This window comes from Mus musculus, chromosome 4 (genome assembly GCF_000001635.26).
Source record: "Mus musculus strain C57BL/6J chromosome 4, GRCm38.p6 C57BL/6J".
NCBI lineage: Eukaryota > Metazoa > Chordata > Mammalia > Rodentia > Muridae > Mus > Mus musculus.
This window is the reverse complement of record NC_000070.6, coordinates 103045377-103060691: the sequence shown is the minus strand read 5'-3', so window position 1 is coordinate 103060691 and position 15315 is coordinate 103045377. Positions and strand designations below refer to the sequence as shown.

The 15315-nt window shown below is 39.6% G+C and overlaps 1 protein-coding gene across 10 annotated transcripts in view; it reads left to right on the top strand.

The window, feature by feature from the left end:
* Nucleotides 1-15315, top strand: part of Wdr78 (WD repeat domain 78) — a 76235-nt gene that overhangs the window by 53608 nt on the left and 7312 nt on the right. For 6 of the 10 annotated variants that reach the window (NM_146254.4, XM_030253560.1, XM_030253559.1 and 3 more), the window contains 5 exons: nucleotides 657-814; nucleotides 953-1074; nucleotides 10495-10593; nucleotides 11067-11293; nucleotides 12326-12482. In NM_146254.4, coding sequence (NP_666366.4) covers nucleotides 657-814; nucleotides 953-1074; nucleotides 10495-10593; nucleotides 11067-11293; nucleotides 12326-12482 — 763 coding nt within the window. Of the gene's footprint in view, nucleotides 1-656; nucleotides 815-952; nucleotides 1075-10494; nucleotides 10594-11066; nucleotides 11294-12325; nucleotides 12483-15315 lie in introns of those variants that run through there. The other 4 variants (XR_376319.4, XR_376318.3, XM_017320216.2 and 1 more) reach the window with 3 other exon arrangements.

Genomic DNA, 15315 nt, shown 5'->3' with positions numbered 1-15315 from the left:
GGTAGAAGCTTTTTCTTTCTCTATGCAATAAAGATTGGAGCTCATTTTTCATCCAGAGCGAGTGAGTCCTTTCTGCCCTGGCACTTGAGTTTTTGCTCCATATACGCATATGTAAGTATGGATGTGTGTGTGTTTAAGTATGTAATTATGAGATAAGTAAGTAGCTAGACCCAACTGGAATACATGAAGGTGTATGAGTGTGTGCATGGATTTGTATATGAATGTATGTGAGTTTATGCATATTTGCATGTGTAAAAGTTTTCTCTTCTTCAAGTGACTCTCTTCTCCTGGCTTAATAAAAGTTTATTGCTTTAAACTTCCCTCCCACCTGATAAGCAAGATGTGAGGCTTCTAAGCATGAAAGAAAAAGCCCTAGCAATTAACCCTTTACTTACTCCTCCACCATTAAGTGACAGGTGTTAATTCCACTAGAGGCCTACAACTTCTGGCTTCAGAGTATCTCAAAGTCAAGATAGATGTTACTATTACAATAAAAGCAACCATAATCACTTTCAAGACTAAGTCTTGCTCCTGCCTAAGTATCACTATAGGAATAGAAAAAAAAAAGATCGTTGTGGGATTGTTTTATCACTTACACTCCAAGGTCTTCAAAAATTATTTAAATAATTTTTACTTGGCATCTTCCTCCGCTTTAGTGAATCACCTCAAAAACATTTGGGACCTGTTTGGCAAGTGCAGTGGATAGAGCAAGACAGAGGAACTACTGGGGATGACAAGAGAGAAATCTTGGTGTCCATATCAGCCGATGGAAGGATCTCCAAGTGGATCATCCGCAAAGGACTGGATTGTCATGGTAAAACAAGAAAAAAGCCCATTGTCAGGTTCTGGGTGAAAAACATACATACATACATACACACACACACACACACACACACACACACACACACACACACACAAATACAAACGTACATGCACATTTCTTTCCGTAAAGATTTGATGCGACTGAAGCGAACCACTGCGACAGGCGGCAAGAAGGGAGGGGAAAAGGAGAAGAAGGGCGAGGCCTTGATATCCCGACAGGCTCCGGGGATGTGCTTTGCTTTTCACCCCAAGGTAAACTTTTATTTCAACCCATAACCTACTATTTTTTGCTATAGTTTCCAAATATTGAGGTGCAGTTTGTGATTCATACACGCCATGAAAAAATATCAACATAGTTATGGCTGCCAGTATGAGGCAGGCAGAGAGGAGCTGTTATAGAATAGCTTCTCTCTGCAGCTGCATGCCTAAGATACATGCCTCTCCTCACCCTCCTGTCCTCTCTGCTATGCTACGATACTTACAGAAGTCAACTGTATAATGCACTATTTTACAGTTTGTTTGTTTATTTATTTGCCTCCCAAATGCTGCTCCTCCCAGTCCCCCCCCTCAGAGTTCCTCCATCCATCCCCCTCTCCTTTGCCTTTGAGGGGGCAACATCCACCCCCCCCCCCGTATCCCCCTACCCTGGTGCATCAAGTCTCTGCAGGATTAGGTGCATCCTCTCCCACGGAGGTCAGACAAAGCAGCCCCCTGCTACATGTGTGCCAGGGGCCTCAGACCAGCTCATGATGTGCTCTTTGGTTGGTGGCTCAGTCTTTGGGAGCTCCCAGGGGCCAAGGTTAGTTGACACTGTTGGTCTTCCTGTGGGGTTGCCAGCTCCTTCAGGGCTTTCAATCCTTCCCCTAACTCTTCCATAAGAGCCCCCAACCTCCGTCCAATGTTTGGCTGTAGAAATCTACATCTGTTTCTCTTGCATGCGCTCGACTGGCCAGGAAGAACGACGCTGCAACAGGATCCTTCTGCACACGTTTATTGGGAGAGCTTGATTGTAGAGGCGAAAAGACCCCAAGCCCAGAACTGGTGCTGCTTTTATAGGCTTAGGAGAGGCGTGTCTCACACCCGGATTGGTTATGCACTAAGCCTCATTTGCATGTTCCTCATCTGATTGGCTACTCTCTCTCAGTACCTTACAGAACCTCATTATCATACCTCATTTGCATGTCTCACATCTGATTGGTTATACTCTCAGTACCTTACAGAACCTCATTATCATACCTCATTTGCATGTCTCACATCTGATTGGTTATACTCTCAGTACCTTACAGAACTTCATTATCATGCCTGGGCCAGGCAGTGTCTTTGCAAAAAACTTTACTGCATATGTACACATTGGTTGTTTGTCCAATCTTATGTGTGGTGGCCAGCAGTAGTCAGTACCACTCAGCAACGGCACATGTGGCTTCCCACATGTTTCAGTCAACTGCTGGGCAGAGCGTCCCAGAGGACAGTTATGCTAGAAATCATAGCATCATAATAGTGTCCAGGATTGATGCCTGCCCATGGGATGGGTCTCAAGTTGGGCCAGTTACTGGTCAGCCATTCATTTGAATGTGAGAATTAACTCTCAGGATTGGGGATTAGGAAAACCACTTCAGTTCAGATTTCTCAAGACCTTAATGACATCAGAGGGAAAAAAAAAAGATCCAGTTCTTTTAGAGGAACTTGGGAATTAGAAGACTGGACACACTATGACAGACCTCTAAGAAAGTAAGTCCCATACGTTCCTCATCTGTATAGTGATACTACCACCTGCCTCATCTGAGTGAAACCTTAAGGGCCAGAGAGATGGCTCAGGAAGTAAAAACACTTCCATTCCCCTGAGCCCATGTAAAGGCTGTATACAGTGCCATGCATCTGTAAACCCAATATTCCTATAGATATATGGGAGGACAAGACAGTAGAGTTACCCAGGAGTCATGGACCAGCTAGCCTACAACACACTGTATAGGAGCAAGAAGATTGACCTTGCCTCAATGAGGTGGAACACACACACACACACACACACACACACACACACACACACAGTCTTAGGGTTTCTATTCCTGTGAAGAGACACCATGTCCATGGCAACTCTTATAAAGGAAAACACTTAATTGGGGCTATCTTACATTTTAGAAGTTTATTATTGTCATGGTGGGAAACATGATGACATGCAGGCAGACATGATGCTAGAGAAGGAGCTAAGAGTTCTACATCTTGATGCACAGGCAGCAGGAGATTGCATGTCTCCCTGGGTGTAGCTTAAGATCTGAGATCTCAAGGCCCACCTTCTCAGTGACATACTTCCTCCAGCAAGGCCACACCTTCTCCAATAAAGCCACACCTCCTAATGGTACCACTTCCTGTGGGCTACTCACTGAAACACATGGGTCTTTGGGATCTGGAGGAAAATTGGGCTGGTGAAATGTCTTGCTCCTACATGACAACTTTAGTTCAATCCCTGGAACCTGTGTGAGAAGGGGAGAGCCAGCTTGCAAAAGTTTGACCTCCATATGTACCCCACACACAGTAAAATAAGATAAAAATATTTAATTAAACGGGAGTTAAATATGACTATCCCATCTGTTCCAATCCAAGTCTACTTGTAGGGATATAATGCCGGTTTATATTTTCTGGAAAGACATTTTCCTACCAGAAAACTGGTCGACAATTCCTGTAGACAATTTTGATTGCTGGAGATGCAGTGGGCTGGCAATGGAGATGAGCAGATACTTCTGGCACTTGTGGGCAGAGCCTAGGGATGCCAGTAGACATCCCACAGTGCCTCAAATAGCCACGGCCTCCCTGAGACCCACTCACCACTCAGAGCCACACTTAGAGCCATGTTTTAGAAAGACCAGTCTGACGTCTCAGGAATACCTCTGTCATACATAATTAAACATGATCTATAAATACAGTTTTATTTCCTACGATGACTGTCTTCTCATTCTGTGTCTTGCATGTTTATTTTAAAAGTTAGAGAAAATAATACCAACGTAAAACCAAGGTAAAGATTGAAAAGGAAATTATCTTAAGGTCACAATGGGAATCATTATGTAGAAATAGAAAAATATGTTAGAAATTATTTAATATAATTTGAGTTTATAGAATGATATGTAGAAGTGGTGAAGGTGGATGCCTGTGTCGTGTCTGCTTGTGCAGGAAGGCACTGACGTTTCCATGACTGGCTGGGGGCCAGCGGATATCTTCATGGAGATATCATTGACGAAAACATGGAAAGTTCTTCATATCCCTGATTTGATGAACACTTTTTTAAAAATCAAGAATGGATATTGGATTTTGCCAAATGCTTTATTCTGTCTTTAAGATGATTGCATAGCTCATATCTTTTATTTTTAAGCTTGTCAATATAGTGAATTGTACTGGTTATCATTCTTGAAACTTTATTCCTGAGACAAAATCCCCATGTTCATGACTTGCAGTGTTTTCAATGTAGTTAGGCATAGCAATGCTGCGTATTTGAGTAGAATGATCTCATCCTTTTCCTAAGCATTATGGGATGTAGTTTCATTTACTTGTGATGTCTTTGCTCAGTCCTTTTAACCATGGCTTGAATTAAATAAGCATTACTTTTGTGGTCACACTTTATAGAATTGATCAACCATCTATGCCTGGAGCTTTCTTCGTGATGAAATTTTTAATTGTAAATTCAAATTTTTACTAGAGTACAGATACTGTGGTCATCTTTTTTTTTTCATGAACATTGTCCAAGTGTCTTTTAAATCATTAATTTAATCTAAATTATTGGATTTATAGTCACATTGATAGTATTTTAGCATCCTTTCATAACTTTATATCATCTAATGTTCTATAATAACTTAATAATGCCACCTAATTCCTAATATTGTTCATTTGTACCTTCTGTTTTTTCTAGTTAATCTGTCTGGAAAAGCCAGGGAATCTCACTCTGTATATTGCTGGGGCAAATCTAAAACACCTAGGTTAAAGTGTTCTTCCTGTAACAGCTGGATTGTATATGCACAACACCGCACATGGCTCTCATGTTTATCCATTTTATTTCTCTCATAAAATCAGGTTTTGATGTAATTTATGTTTACACTATTTTTCTGTTTTCTATATAATTGGTTCTCATGTTGGTCCTAGTAATTTCCCTTCTGCCATTTTTACCAGTTTTCAATTTTTCTTGTGTAAAGTAAGACTTTTAAAAATGTAAGCTGTGATAATTGATTTGTGAGCCTCCTTCTTTTCTATGTACAGATCTTTTAAATTATTCTTTTCAGTGATCATAAAATAAAATTTGTTTTGATATTTGAGATATGTATATATATATATATATATATATATATATATATATATATATATATTATTCCTTTAGTTCATGCTTTTAGCCCCTCCTCTCACTAGTCTGCTTTCTTTTCAGATAGCCCCGCTTCTGTTTTCCTGTCTTACACATGTACATATTTTGTAGTGGTGGAGGAGGGGTAGAGACGGAGTCTCACATCTCCCAGGCTGGTCTCCATCAGCTTCTCACAAGTTTTATGGGTTTTGTTTTGGAATATGCTTTCTACCATCTGATGATCCTCTGGGTTTCATTGGAATCCGCTGTACATCCTTCTTTTTCATCTCCAATTTTATTGAGCCTTCTCTGTCTTTCTTTTACTTAGTTTTATATGGGATTTGTCAATATTATTTTTCAGAGAACCAACCTTTTGACAGACATTGTTTTCCCAACTTCTTTCTAAGCATCTTTGTTGCTAGTATGTAGGAAGGCTACTGAGTTTTATATTTTCAATTTTCTAGACTACTATTCTGCTGGAAGTATTTATAAGATCTAACAGCTTCTTGGTAGTATCCTTACAGTCTTTTTTTTTTAATTTTTTTTATTAGGTATTTTCCTCGTTTACATTTTCAATGCTATCCCAAAAGTCCGCCATACCCCCCCCCCAATCCCCTACCCACCCACTCCCCCTTTTTGGCCCTGGGGTTCCCCTGTACTGGGGCATATAAAGTTTGCAAGTCCAATGGGCCTCTCTTTGCAGTGATGACTGACTAGGCCATCTTTTGATACATATGCAGCTAGAGTCAAGAGCTCCCGGGTACTGGTTAGTTCATATTGTTGTTCCACCTATAGGGTTGCAGTTCCCTTTAGCTCCTTGAGTACTTTCTCTAGTTCCTCCATTGGGGGCCCTGTGATCCATCCAATAGCTGACTGTGATCATCCACTTCTGTGTTTGCTAGGCCCCGGCATAGTCTCACAAGAGACAGCTATATCTGGGTCCTTTCAGCAAAATCTTGCTAGTGTATGCAATGGTGTCAGCGTTTGGAAGCTGATTATGGGATGGATCCCTTACAGTCTTTACAGATGAAACATGTAGAATTATATCATCTGCAAATAAAGATACACTTAGTCCTTCATTTCTAATTTCTATCACTTTGATTTCTGTCTTTTGTCTTATTGCCAGAGCTGAGAGTGTGGGCATCCTTTCCTTGTTTCTGATTTGGGTGGAAATGCTTTGAATTTTTCCACATTTAATATTACAATGGCTATAGGTCTGTCATATATACCCTTGGTTAGGATGAGACATATACCTCCCATTCCTGCTGTCTTTAGGGCTTTGCTTCTAAAGGGATGTTGGATTTTATCTAAAGCCCTTTCTATTTATATGGAAATGATCATGTGACTTCTGTTCTGGGGTTTACTTATGTGAAATATTTACAAGTGTGGTAGAATTCAGCAGAGAAGCCATTGGAATCTGGCCTTTTTATAGTTGGCAGGGTTGTTTGTTTGTTAGTTTTGTTTGTTTGTTTGTTTGTTTTGCTACTGGTTCAATTTTATTACTTGCTATAGATTGGCCTAAATTGTTTATATCACCTTGGTTCAACTCTAGTTAGTTATATGCATAGAGAAATTCACTCATTTCTCTAGATATTCCAATTTAGTGACATGTAAGCTTTTTATTCTCTCTCTCTCTCTCTCTCTCTCTCTCTCTCTCTCTCTCTCGATTTTTCGAGACAGGGTTTCTCTGTAGCCCCGGCTGTCTCAGAACTTGCTCTGCAAACCAGGCTAGGCTTGAACTCACAGAGATCTGCCTGCCTCTGCCTCCTGGCAGAGTCTTGCACCACCACCTCCTGGAGAGGACGTGTAAGCTTTTTAAGGTATGCCATAATGATTTTCTGAATTTCACTGGTACATGTTGTAATGTCTCCATTTTCAAATCTAGTTTCATTAATTTGCATCTTTTGATTCTTTTTATTGTGCTTCCTTTCTTCTTATTTTTGTGATGAAAATGGTTTTTAAAAGGCAACTGAAAGAGTGAAGGTGTACTGGCTGGTTTTGTGTGTCAACTTGACACAGCTGGAGTTATCACAGAGAAAGGCACTTCAGTTGAGGAAATGCCTCCATGAGATCCAACTGTAAGGCATTTTCTCAATTAGTGATCAAGGGGGAAGGGCCCCTTGTGGGTAGGACCATCTCTGGGCTGGTAGTCTTGGTTCTATAAGAGAGCAGGCTGAGCAAGCCAGGGGAAGCAAGCCAGTAAAGAACATCCCTCCATGGCCTCTGCATCAGCTCCTGCTTCCTGACCTGTTTGAGTTCCAGTCCTGACTTCCTTCAGTGATGAACAGCAGTATGGAAGTGTAAGCCAAATAAACCCTTTCCTCCCCAACTTGCTTCTTGTTCATGATGTTTATGCAGGAATAGAAACCCTGACTAAGACAGAAGGGATGCAGTCCATGGTTGCGGGAAGTCAGTAGATGAGAGTATAAGGCAGCTACTCAACATGGAGTCCCAAAGCAGAGAGGGAATGAGCACTAGTGTTCAGTTAACAGCTCATCTTTCTTTAGTCCAGGACCACGGTTCATGAGCTGCTCACAGTTATGGTGGGAGCTTGTAACGGAGTTAATGTAATTTAGACAGTTCTTTAAAGACAAGTATAGAGATCTTTTTTCTAGATAATTCCAGAGCATGTCAAGCTGACAATACTGGCTGTCACAATTCTTCCCTTGTCAACTTCAAACTAAAACATAACACTTTTCAGCTTTCTGTACCTTTTTCTGGCCATCTTATAATGAAAAATGCATCCAGTCCAAATTCAGAAAGTCCCTATGGTCTTTACATTAAAACCTTATTCAAAACTATAAATATAGTATACCCTGAGGTGTGGACCAGCTCTTCACTGTGAGCCCATGTGATATCAAAAAAAGTTACATTTTCAAACACATGACAAAGAGAATACTTGCTCCTTTCTAAGTGTATATATGTGGACATAACAATGAAACATTAGACCAAAGTTAGACCAGAGCCCAGCAGGGTAAACACCAAACCCTGCAGTTCCATGGCCAGTATCTGGATCCCATGATGGAATCATTTGTACTCTAAAAAGCTTGGATAGCTCTCCCTATCCCTGGTATCATCCACATTTGGCTAACATGGCTTTTCTATTGGTTCAGCTTTACTCCATGTCTACAGCTTTCCTTGGTGGGTTTCTCATGATCAGCATCTCCAACATCCTGAGATCTGTTACAGCTTGGGCTTCATGAATTTCTGAAGCTCTTTCTCTCTTTCTTCAGATTACATCTTTTTTTTTTCTTAGTCTGCCTTTCTTCCTTCCTGGGTAACAAGGGAGGCAGCTTCTAACCCACCATTATATCTAACAAGGAAAGTGTATGTGTATATATATATATGTGTGTGTGTGTATGTATGTATGTATATGTATACATATATATACACAAGTTTATATATAATATACATAATATATGGGTATGTTCATATTATCTATTATATGTGAATATATTCATATTATTTTCTCAATTTCTAGGTAGTCATTTATTTGGCTTGAGCATATTTTATCAGATGCGAACACAACTACTTCTGGTTGTCTTTGGATTGTATTTGCATGAAAATCAGTTTGAGTCCTCCTCAGTCTCTATGTGTCTTTGCTAGGGAGGTGTATTTCTGAGTACGTAGCATTTACATTTAGTGCGATTATTGAGAAGGCTACTGATTCCTGCAATTTCTTCACTCCTTTTCTTGTTAATTTAACTACTGTTTGTCTCCTCCACATTCATATAAGGTTTTGCTGTTGAATGAGGGATGTGCTCATGCTGTTTATTTTTATTGATGTCTGAAGTGGAGTTTCCTCCACATTGCCTTCCATCCTTAATATCCTGCTGCTGGCTTTCTCATCCATGTTGCTGATGGCTTTAGCCATATCTTGAATTGATTTTCTTACATCATTCATCTGCTTGTTTGTATCCATTTTAAAGTTATTTTCATTTTTTATAAGTAGATTTGAATTCTTGGTTTGGCAATTAAACCATTTTGGTATCTTTGTATTTCATTTGTAAGAAGTTTTGATTTTATATTGCTTTTGTTTTTGTTTCCATGTACCTCTGGCTGTCTTAGAATTTGCTTTGTAACCCAGGCTGGCCTCAAACTCACAAGAGACCCACCTTCCTTTATATCCCAAGCACTGGGATTAAAGGCATTCACCACCAACCCCTGGCAATTTTGATTGTGTTTTGGTTGAATCTCATCTTACTTTTTCATGCATCTCTTAGAATGGATGTTTCTTCTGGCTTCATATGGGAGTCTCCTTGATAAACAGCCTCCTATTTGGGTCAATCCATAGTACCACTTGCTCAGAGTAGAGCAAATGAGCCAGAGTAACCCCAAAGTAACCCAAATATGCAAATACACTTATCAGCTAAACTGAATTATTTATTATATTATTAATTATTATAAGACAGAAAGTGACGAAAATACTGTCATTTTATGAGTTTTAAAATTAGAGTAAAATTTACAGTGCTAAAGGAATGAGAGAAACTAACAGAGCAGGCATTGGGGAAGGAAGCCAGGGTAAATAAAAGGGCTGGGGTGGGGATGAAGAGCAATGCCATGGCGAAGCAGAGCAAACAGGAGTAACATGGGGGAGTGTCTCTGTAACCTAGAGGGAATGTAAAAGCACAAACGTGATACCTTATTAAAAAAATGAGAACAAAGCCGGGCCGTGGTGGCGCATGCCTTTAATCCCAGCACTCAGGAGGCAGAGGCAGGTAAATTTCTGAGTTCGAGGCCAGCCTGGTCTACAGAGTGAGTGCCAGGATAGCCAGGGCTACACAGAGAAACCCTGTCTCGAAAATCAATCAATCAATCAATCAATCAATCAATCAAGAAGATGCATTTGTAAAATACTCAATACTAGGGACAAAGAAAAGCCACATACCAGGACAAGATATTTGTAACATATGTGATAGGTCCTAGGGAATAGGAAGAGTTTATATGAGTGGATACAAACATATCTTTAAGTAAAATGAGAAAGGAAAGAAGGAAGGAAATGTCAATGGCCAGTAAGCATGGAGACCGATCCCAGTCTTACGAATATTCACGTACAGGCAACTTAAGAGCATGCTACCTTTACAGTTCACAGAATGACAGCATGGAAGATTCTGTTGTAATCAAGGTCCATGGGTCAAAGGGAGCTCTTGTGCGGACAGCAAAGAAATGTCTCCTGAGTCCCTAGAGTAAGGCACACCTTCCTATACCTCACATTAAAAGTCTTTCAAGTAGGTCTCATCATTGTAAAATCATAATTATATCTGAGATACTACTTATTTTGGTTACTACATGGATTTACTGTATGTTAAATTGCCTGATCTTGTATTTAACGTCTGATGTGCCTTGTGTTGTAGGACACGAACATCTATCTGGCTGGTACAGAAGAAGGCCTTATTCACAAGTGTTCTTGTTCATACAATGAGCAATACCTAGAGACCTATAGAGGACATAAGGTTAGCTTTACTCTGATAAATGTAGAAACTGTATCTTACAGTATTTTGGGGAAACATATACAATATGTTTAATGGATATGGTAAGCTTACAACTGTGAGTTAGTAGCCCCTTGAATAAGTGTGTGTGTTGATTCCAAAGGAAAACTGTCTCTTGCTCATACTGATTTGCCCCTTTATCATCATTTTCCCAAGTACTTTGTTTTCCTTATTATCTAAATATCCAATCGTTTTTCTTATTATCTGTAAGATGTGTTAATAGCTTCTGGCCATTTTTCTCAAGTACATTTATATATAGAATAATTAAAGGAAGAGTCCATGTGAGGTCTTGTTTTCAGTTAAAGCAGTTCCTATGCAATGCTCAGTGGTGCATGTGTAGCTTCTAGAAATCTTAGAAACTTTTCATTTATTGGCCAAGTTTAGACTGTAAGAGGTTAAATATTATTTACCTACATTTGGCATCTCTGCATCCCCAGGGTCCAGTGTATAAAGTCACATGGAACCCATTCTGTCCCGATGTCTTCTTGAGCTGTTCTGCAGATTGGGGTGTTATGATCTGGCACCAGGATACCGTCAAGCCTTTTTTGAGTTTTTACCCAACAACTTACGTTGTTTATGATGTTTCCTGGTCCCCCAAATCCGCATATATTTTTGCCGCTGCAAATGAGAATAGAGTAGAGATTTGGGACCTTCAGATCAGCACGTAAGTAGTCAAATGGTAATGTTTTGAGTGATGTCTCCAGGAGAAACAGCTCAAATCAAGTGACACCCTTTCTAGCTCCATCAGGTAGAGAGCACTGTGACTCTAACAGTGCCAGCCACAACTCAAGCATCACACTATAGGATGATTGACTTTTGAATATATGACTAACATATAATAAAGTGGCTACTTAAACAAGCCATCCCTTGGCTTTAATTCTAATTCTTCTGGTTAAAGTATAGTTTCTGGGGCAATGCTTCCCTAAAAACAGAAGAAAGAAGCAGCCTTTCCCTTTTTGAGAGCACTAGTGTTTAAGGACCAAGACTAAGAAGGTGGCCTGTGCTCCCACAGTTCTTGTAGGTCCAAAGGTCCCTCTGAAGAGATTATGGCAGCCTGCGGTGGGGCCTTGGCATCTGGACATAAGAGCATTTTACAGGCAGAACTGGATTGCAGCTCACAGTCTTCTCTGTAAGGCCTTCAGCTAATGTGATGAAGCAAACCCACACCAGGGAAGGAGAGGGGCTTTGTTTACATTCTAATCATAATGCTAGTTACAGCTGAAAGCTGAGAAAGAAAGAGAGGGGGAGAAAGGGACAAAGGGGAGGGAGGGAGGGAAGGAAGGAGGGAGAGAGAGAGACACAGAGAGAGAGAGAGAGAGACAGAGAGAGAGAGAGACAGAGAGACAGAGAACAAAAACTAAGTGATGGCAGACAGAAGTTCGACCAAAGAATTGTATATGGACCATAGTATAACCAAGTTGGCACACAAAACTAAGCAGCACTAGTACCTGAAGTGTCTGTGTTCACATTTGTGTTAGGAGTTAAATTTACCTGGCTGCAGTTGACTTGTTGAAGAAATGAAAAAAGTTTTTAATTAGCAGAAAACATTACTCTGAATTTGGAAAGACCCTAGGAGATTTTCAGTTTGTTACATCACATTTAAAAAAAAAATTAAACTTTTCTTAGTTTGTATCTTATAAAAGACAATGTTAGTGTGACACTTAAATTTACAGATAAGCTATTTATTTCATTGCAGTTTGGACCCTCTGATCGTGAATGTTGCTAACCCTGGAATCAAGTTTACAACCGTTCTGTTTGCCAAAGAGACAGATTGCCTTCTAGTGGGAGACAGTGATGGCCAGGTTGCAGTCTACGAGCTGAGAAATATGCCTACTGCTTCTGACACTAGCCGGGTAAGACTCGGATGCAAACTGTTTAGATCCGTTTGTGAATCCGTTGGAGTGTCACTTTGTAGCATGTTATGGATGTGCGTTCCGTACCTCGAGGAGATGAGGTGTGTGGTAATGTGGAATTTCAAGAGTTGCTGCGTGGACTGCATGTGGTATGTGCTAGGCTAGTCTTCAGTCAGCTGTCCTTTCTTACAGATGATAAACTGGAGAAAATGATGACTCCACATGGGACCTTAAACATTGTCAGTGTCGTGTGTACTCTGTAAGTAGGGGCAGCTGAGATGAATGTCGTCAGATCTTGACCAGGTTCCTGAAGTGAGAGTTTCTGGTGCTTTGCCCTATGCAGCTCTTCAGATTTGAGCATGTTTCCAAACTTTGACTAAAAGCTCAGTATCATCAAGGCACATTATTTTTATGATGGATTTTCAATTTCTCTTTGTTCTTATTGTTATTGCAAATTATAATCTAGTAAATATCCTAACATGAAAAATGTTAAATTATTAAAATCACATAAATAATAATTTAAAAACAGAGTCTAATAGAGGAGTGGACACAGGTCGAGATCAGCCACTCACAATTATGTGATTAGTTAAGACATGGTAAAGTTTAGCCTCAGTATTAAGGAAGAAATAAAAAGTTACTATACTAAGATGTTGTATGTTTTTACAGTAGAATTGACAAGTTTATTTAGAATGTGTATAGGCCTATTAAGTACTGGACAACGTTTGCTAAGCCAAGTTCTTTAATCTTGAGGTTGGGCTAGAAACCAGTGTTCTCTTTGTAAACCATTTGACAATTTGAAACTCACACTTAGAACTGTTCAGAGAAATATGGATTGCCATGAACTAGTAATTCTACTTTTGAAACTTTGTATTTATCATCTTTCTGCCTAAACTCCTCAGGACTTTTCCTTCACCTACTTCAGTGTTTGCTGAAATGTCATTTTCCAGGAATGATTTCTTTGACGATCTCATTTAAAACTGTAATCTCTAAGCTCTCCACACTCCCTGTTCGCCCCCACCCCCACATCACATATTTTTCCTGGTAGCACTCACCTCTTAAGAGTTTGTGTTCTTATTTATGTATTATAAAGAAATTTGCACCCAGACTAGTGAGCTCCATGAGAACAATGCATTTTTCATATTTTGTGCTAGGCTGTATTTCCATGACTTTGTTCAGCAGCGGGGGTATGCAGTAAATGTTTGTTGAATAAATATGTTTTGAAAAACTATAAGATGTTAGAATATATTGTAATATTTTTTCTTAAGAGGAAGAATCATGAATTTTAGGGTTTTTTTTAAGTTAGCTATTTTCTTTTCTAGTATATATAAAGAACTTTAACAATCAGAAAAGAAAGCTCAGGATATTTTTAAATGAGCAAATATGTAAAAATGCTAATTCACAGAAGACGAATCTACATGTTAAAACATCATCCATTCCTCTGTTGAGGGACACCTGGGTTCTTTCCAGCTTCTGGCTATTATAAACAAGGTTGCTATGAACATAGTGGAGCATGTGTCCTTCTTACATGTTGGAGCATCTTCTGAGTATATGCCCAGGAGTGGTATAGCTGGGTCCTCAGGTAGTACTATGTCCAATTTTCTGAGGAACCACCAAACTGATTTCCAGAGTGGTTGCACCAGCTTGCAATCCCACCAGCAATGGAGGAGTGTTCCTCTTTCTCCACATCCTTGCCAGCATCTGCTGTCACCTGAGTTTTTCATCTTTCCCATTCTGACTGGTGTGAGGTGGAATCTCAAGGTTGTTTTGATTTGTATTTCCCTGATGACTAAGGATGTTGAACATTTTTTCAGGTGCTTCTCAGCCATTCAGTATTCCTCAGTTGAGAATTCTTTGTTTATCTCTGTTCCCATTTTTAATAGGGCTATTTGGTTCTCTGGAGTCTAACTTCTTGTGTTCTTTGTATATATTGTACATTAGCCCTCTATTATATGTAGGATTGGTAAAGATCTTTTTCCAATCTGTTGGTTGCCATTTTGTCCTATTGACAGTGTCCTTTGCCTTACAGAAGCTTTGCAATTTTATGAAGTCCCATTTGTCAATTGTTGATCTTAGAGCATAAGCTATTGGTGTTCTGTTCAGGAAATTTCCCCCTGTGCCCATGTGCTCAGGGCTCTTCCCCCACTTTATTTTCTATTAGTTTCAATGTATCTGGTTTTATGTGGAGGTTCTTGATCCACTTTGACTTGAGCTTTGTGCAAGGAAATAAGAATGAATCGATTTGAGTTCTTTTACATGCTAACTGCCAGTTGAATCCGCACCATTTGTTGAAAATGCTGTCTTTTTTCCACTGGATGGTTTTAGCTCTTTAATCAAAGATCAAGTGACAATAGGTGTGTAGGTTCATTTCTGGGTCTTCAATTCTGTTCCTACCTGTCTGTCACTGTACTAATACCATGCAGTTTTTATCACGAATGCTCTGTAGGACAGCTTGAGGTCAGGGATGATGATCCCCCCAGAAGTTCTTGTATTGTTGAGAATAGTTTTCTATATCCTGGTCTTTTTGTTATTGCAGATGAATTTGAGAATTGCTCTTTCTAACTCTATGAAGTATTGAGTTGGAATTTTGATGGGGATTGTATTGAATATGTGGGTTGCTTTCAACAAGATGGCAATTTTTACTATATTAATCCTGCTAATCCATGATCATGGGAGAGCTTTTCATCTTCTGAGATCTTCTTTGATTTCTTTCTTCAAAGACTTGAAGTCCTTGTCATACAGATCTTTCACTTGCTTAGTTAGAGTCACACCAAGGTATTTTATATTATTTGTGACTATTGTGAAGGGTGTTGTTTCCCTAATTTCTTTCTCAACC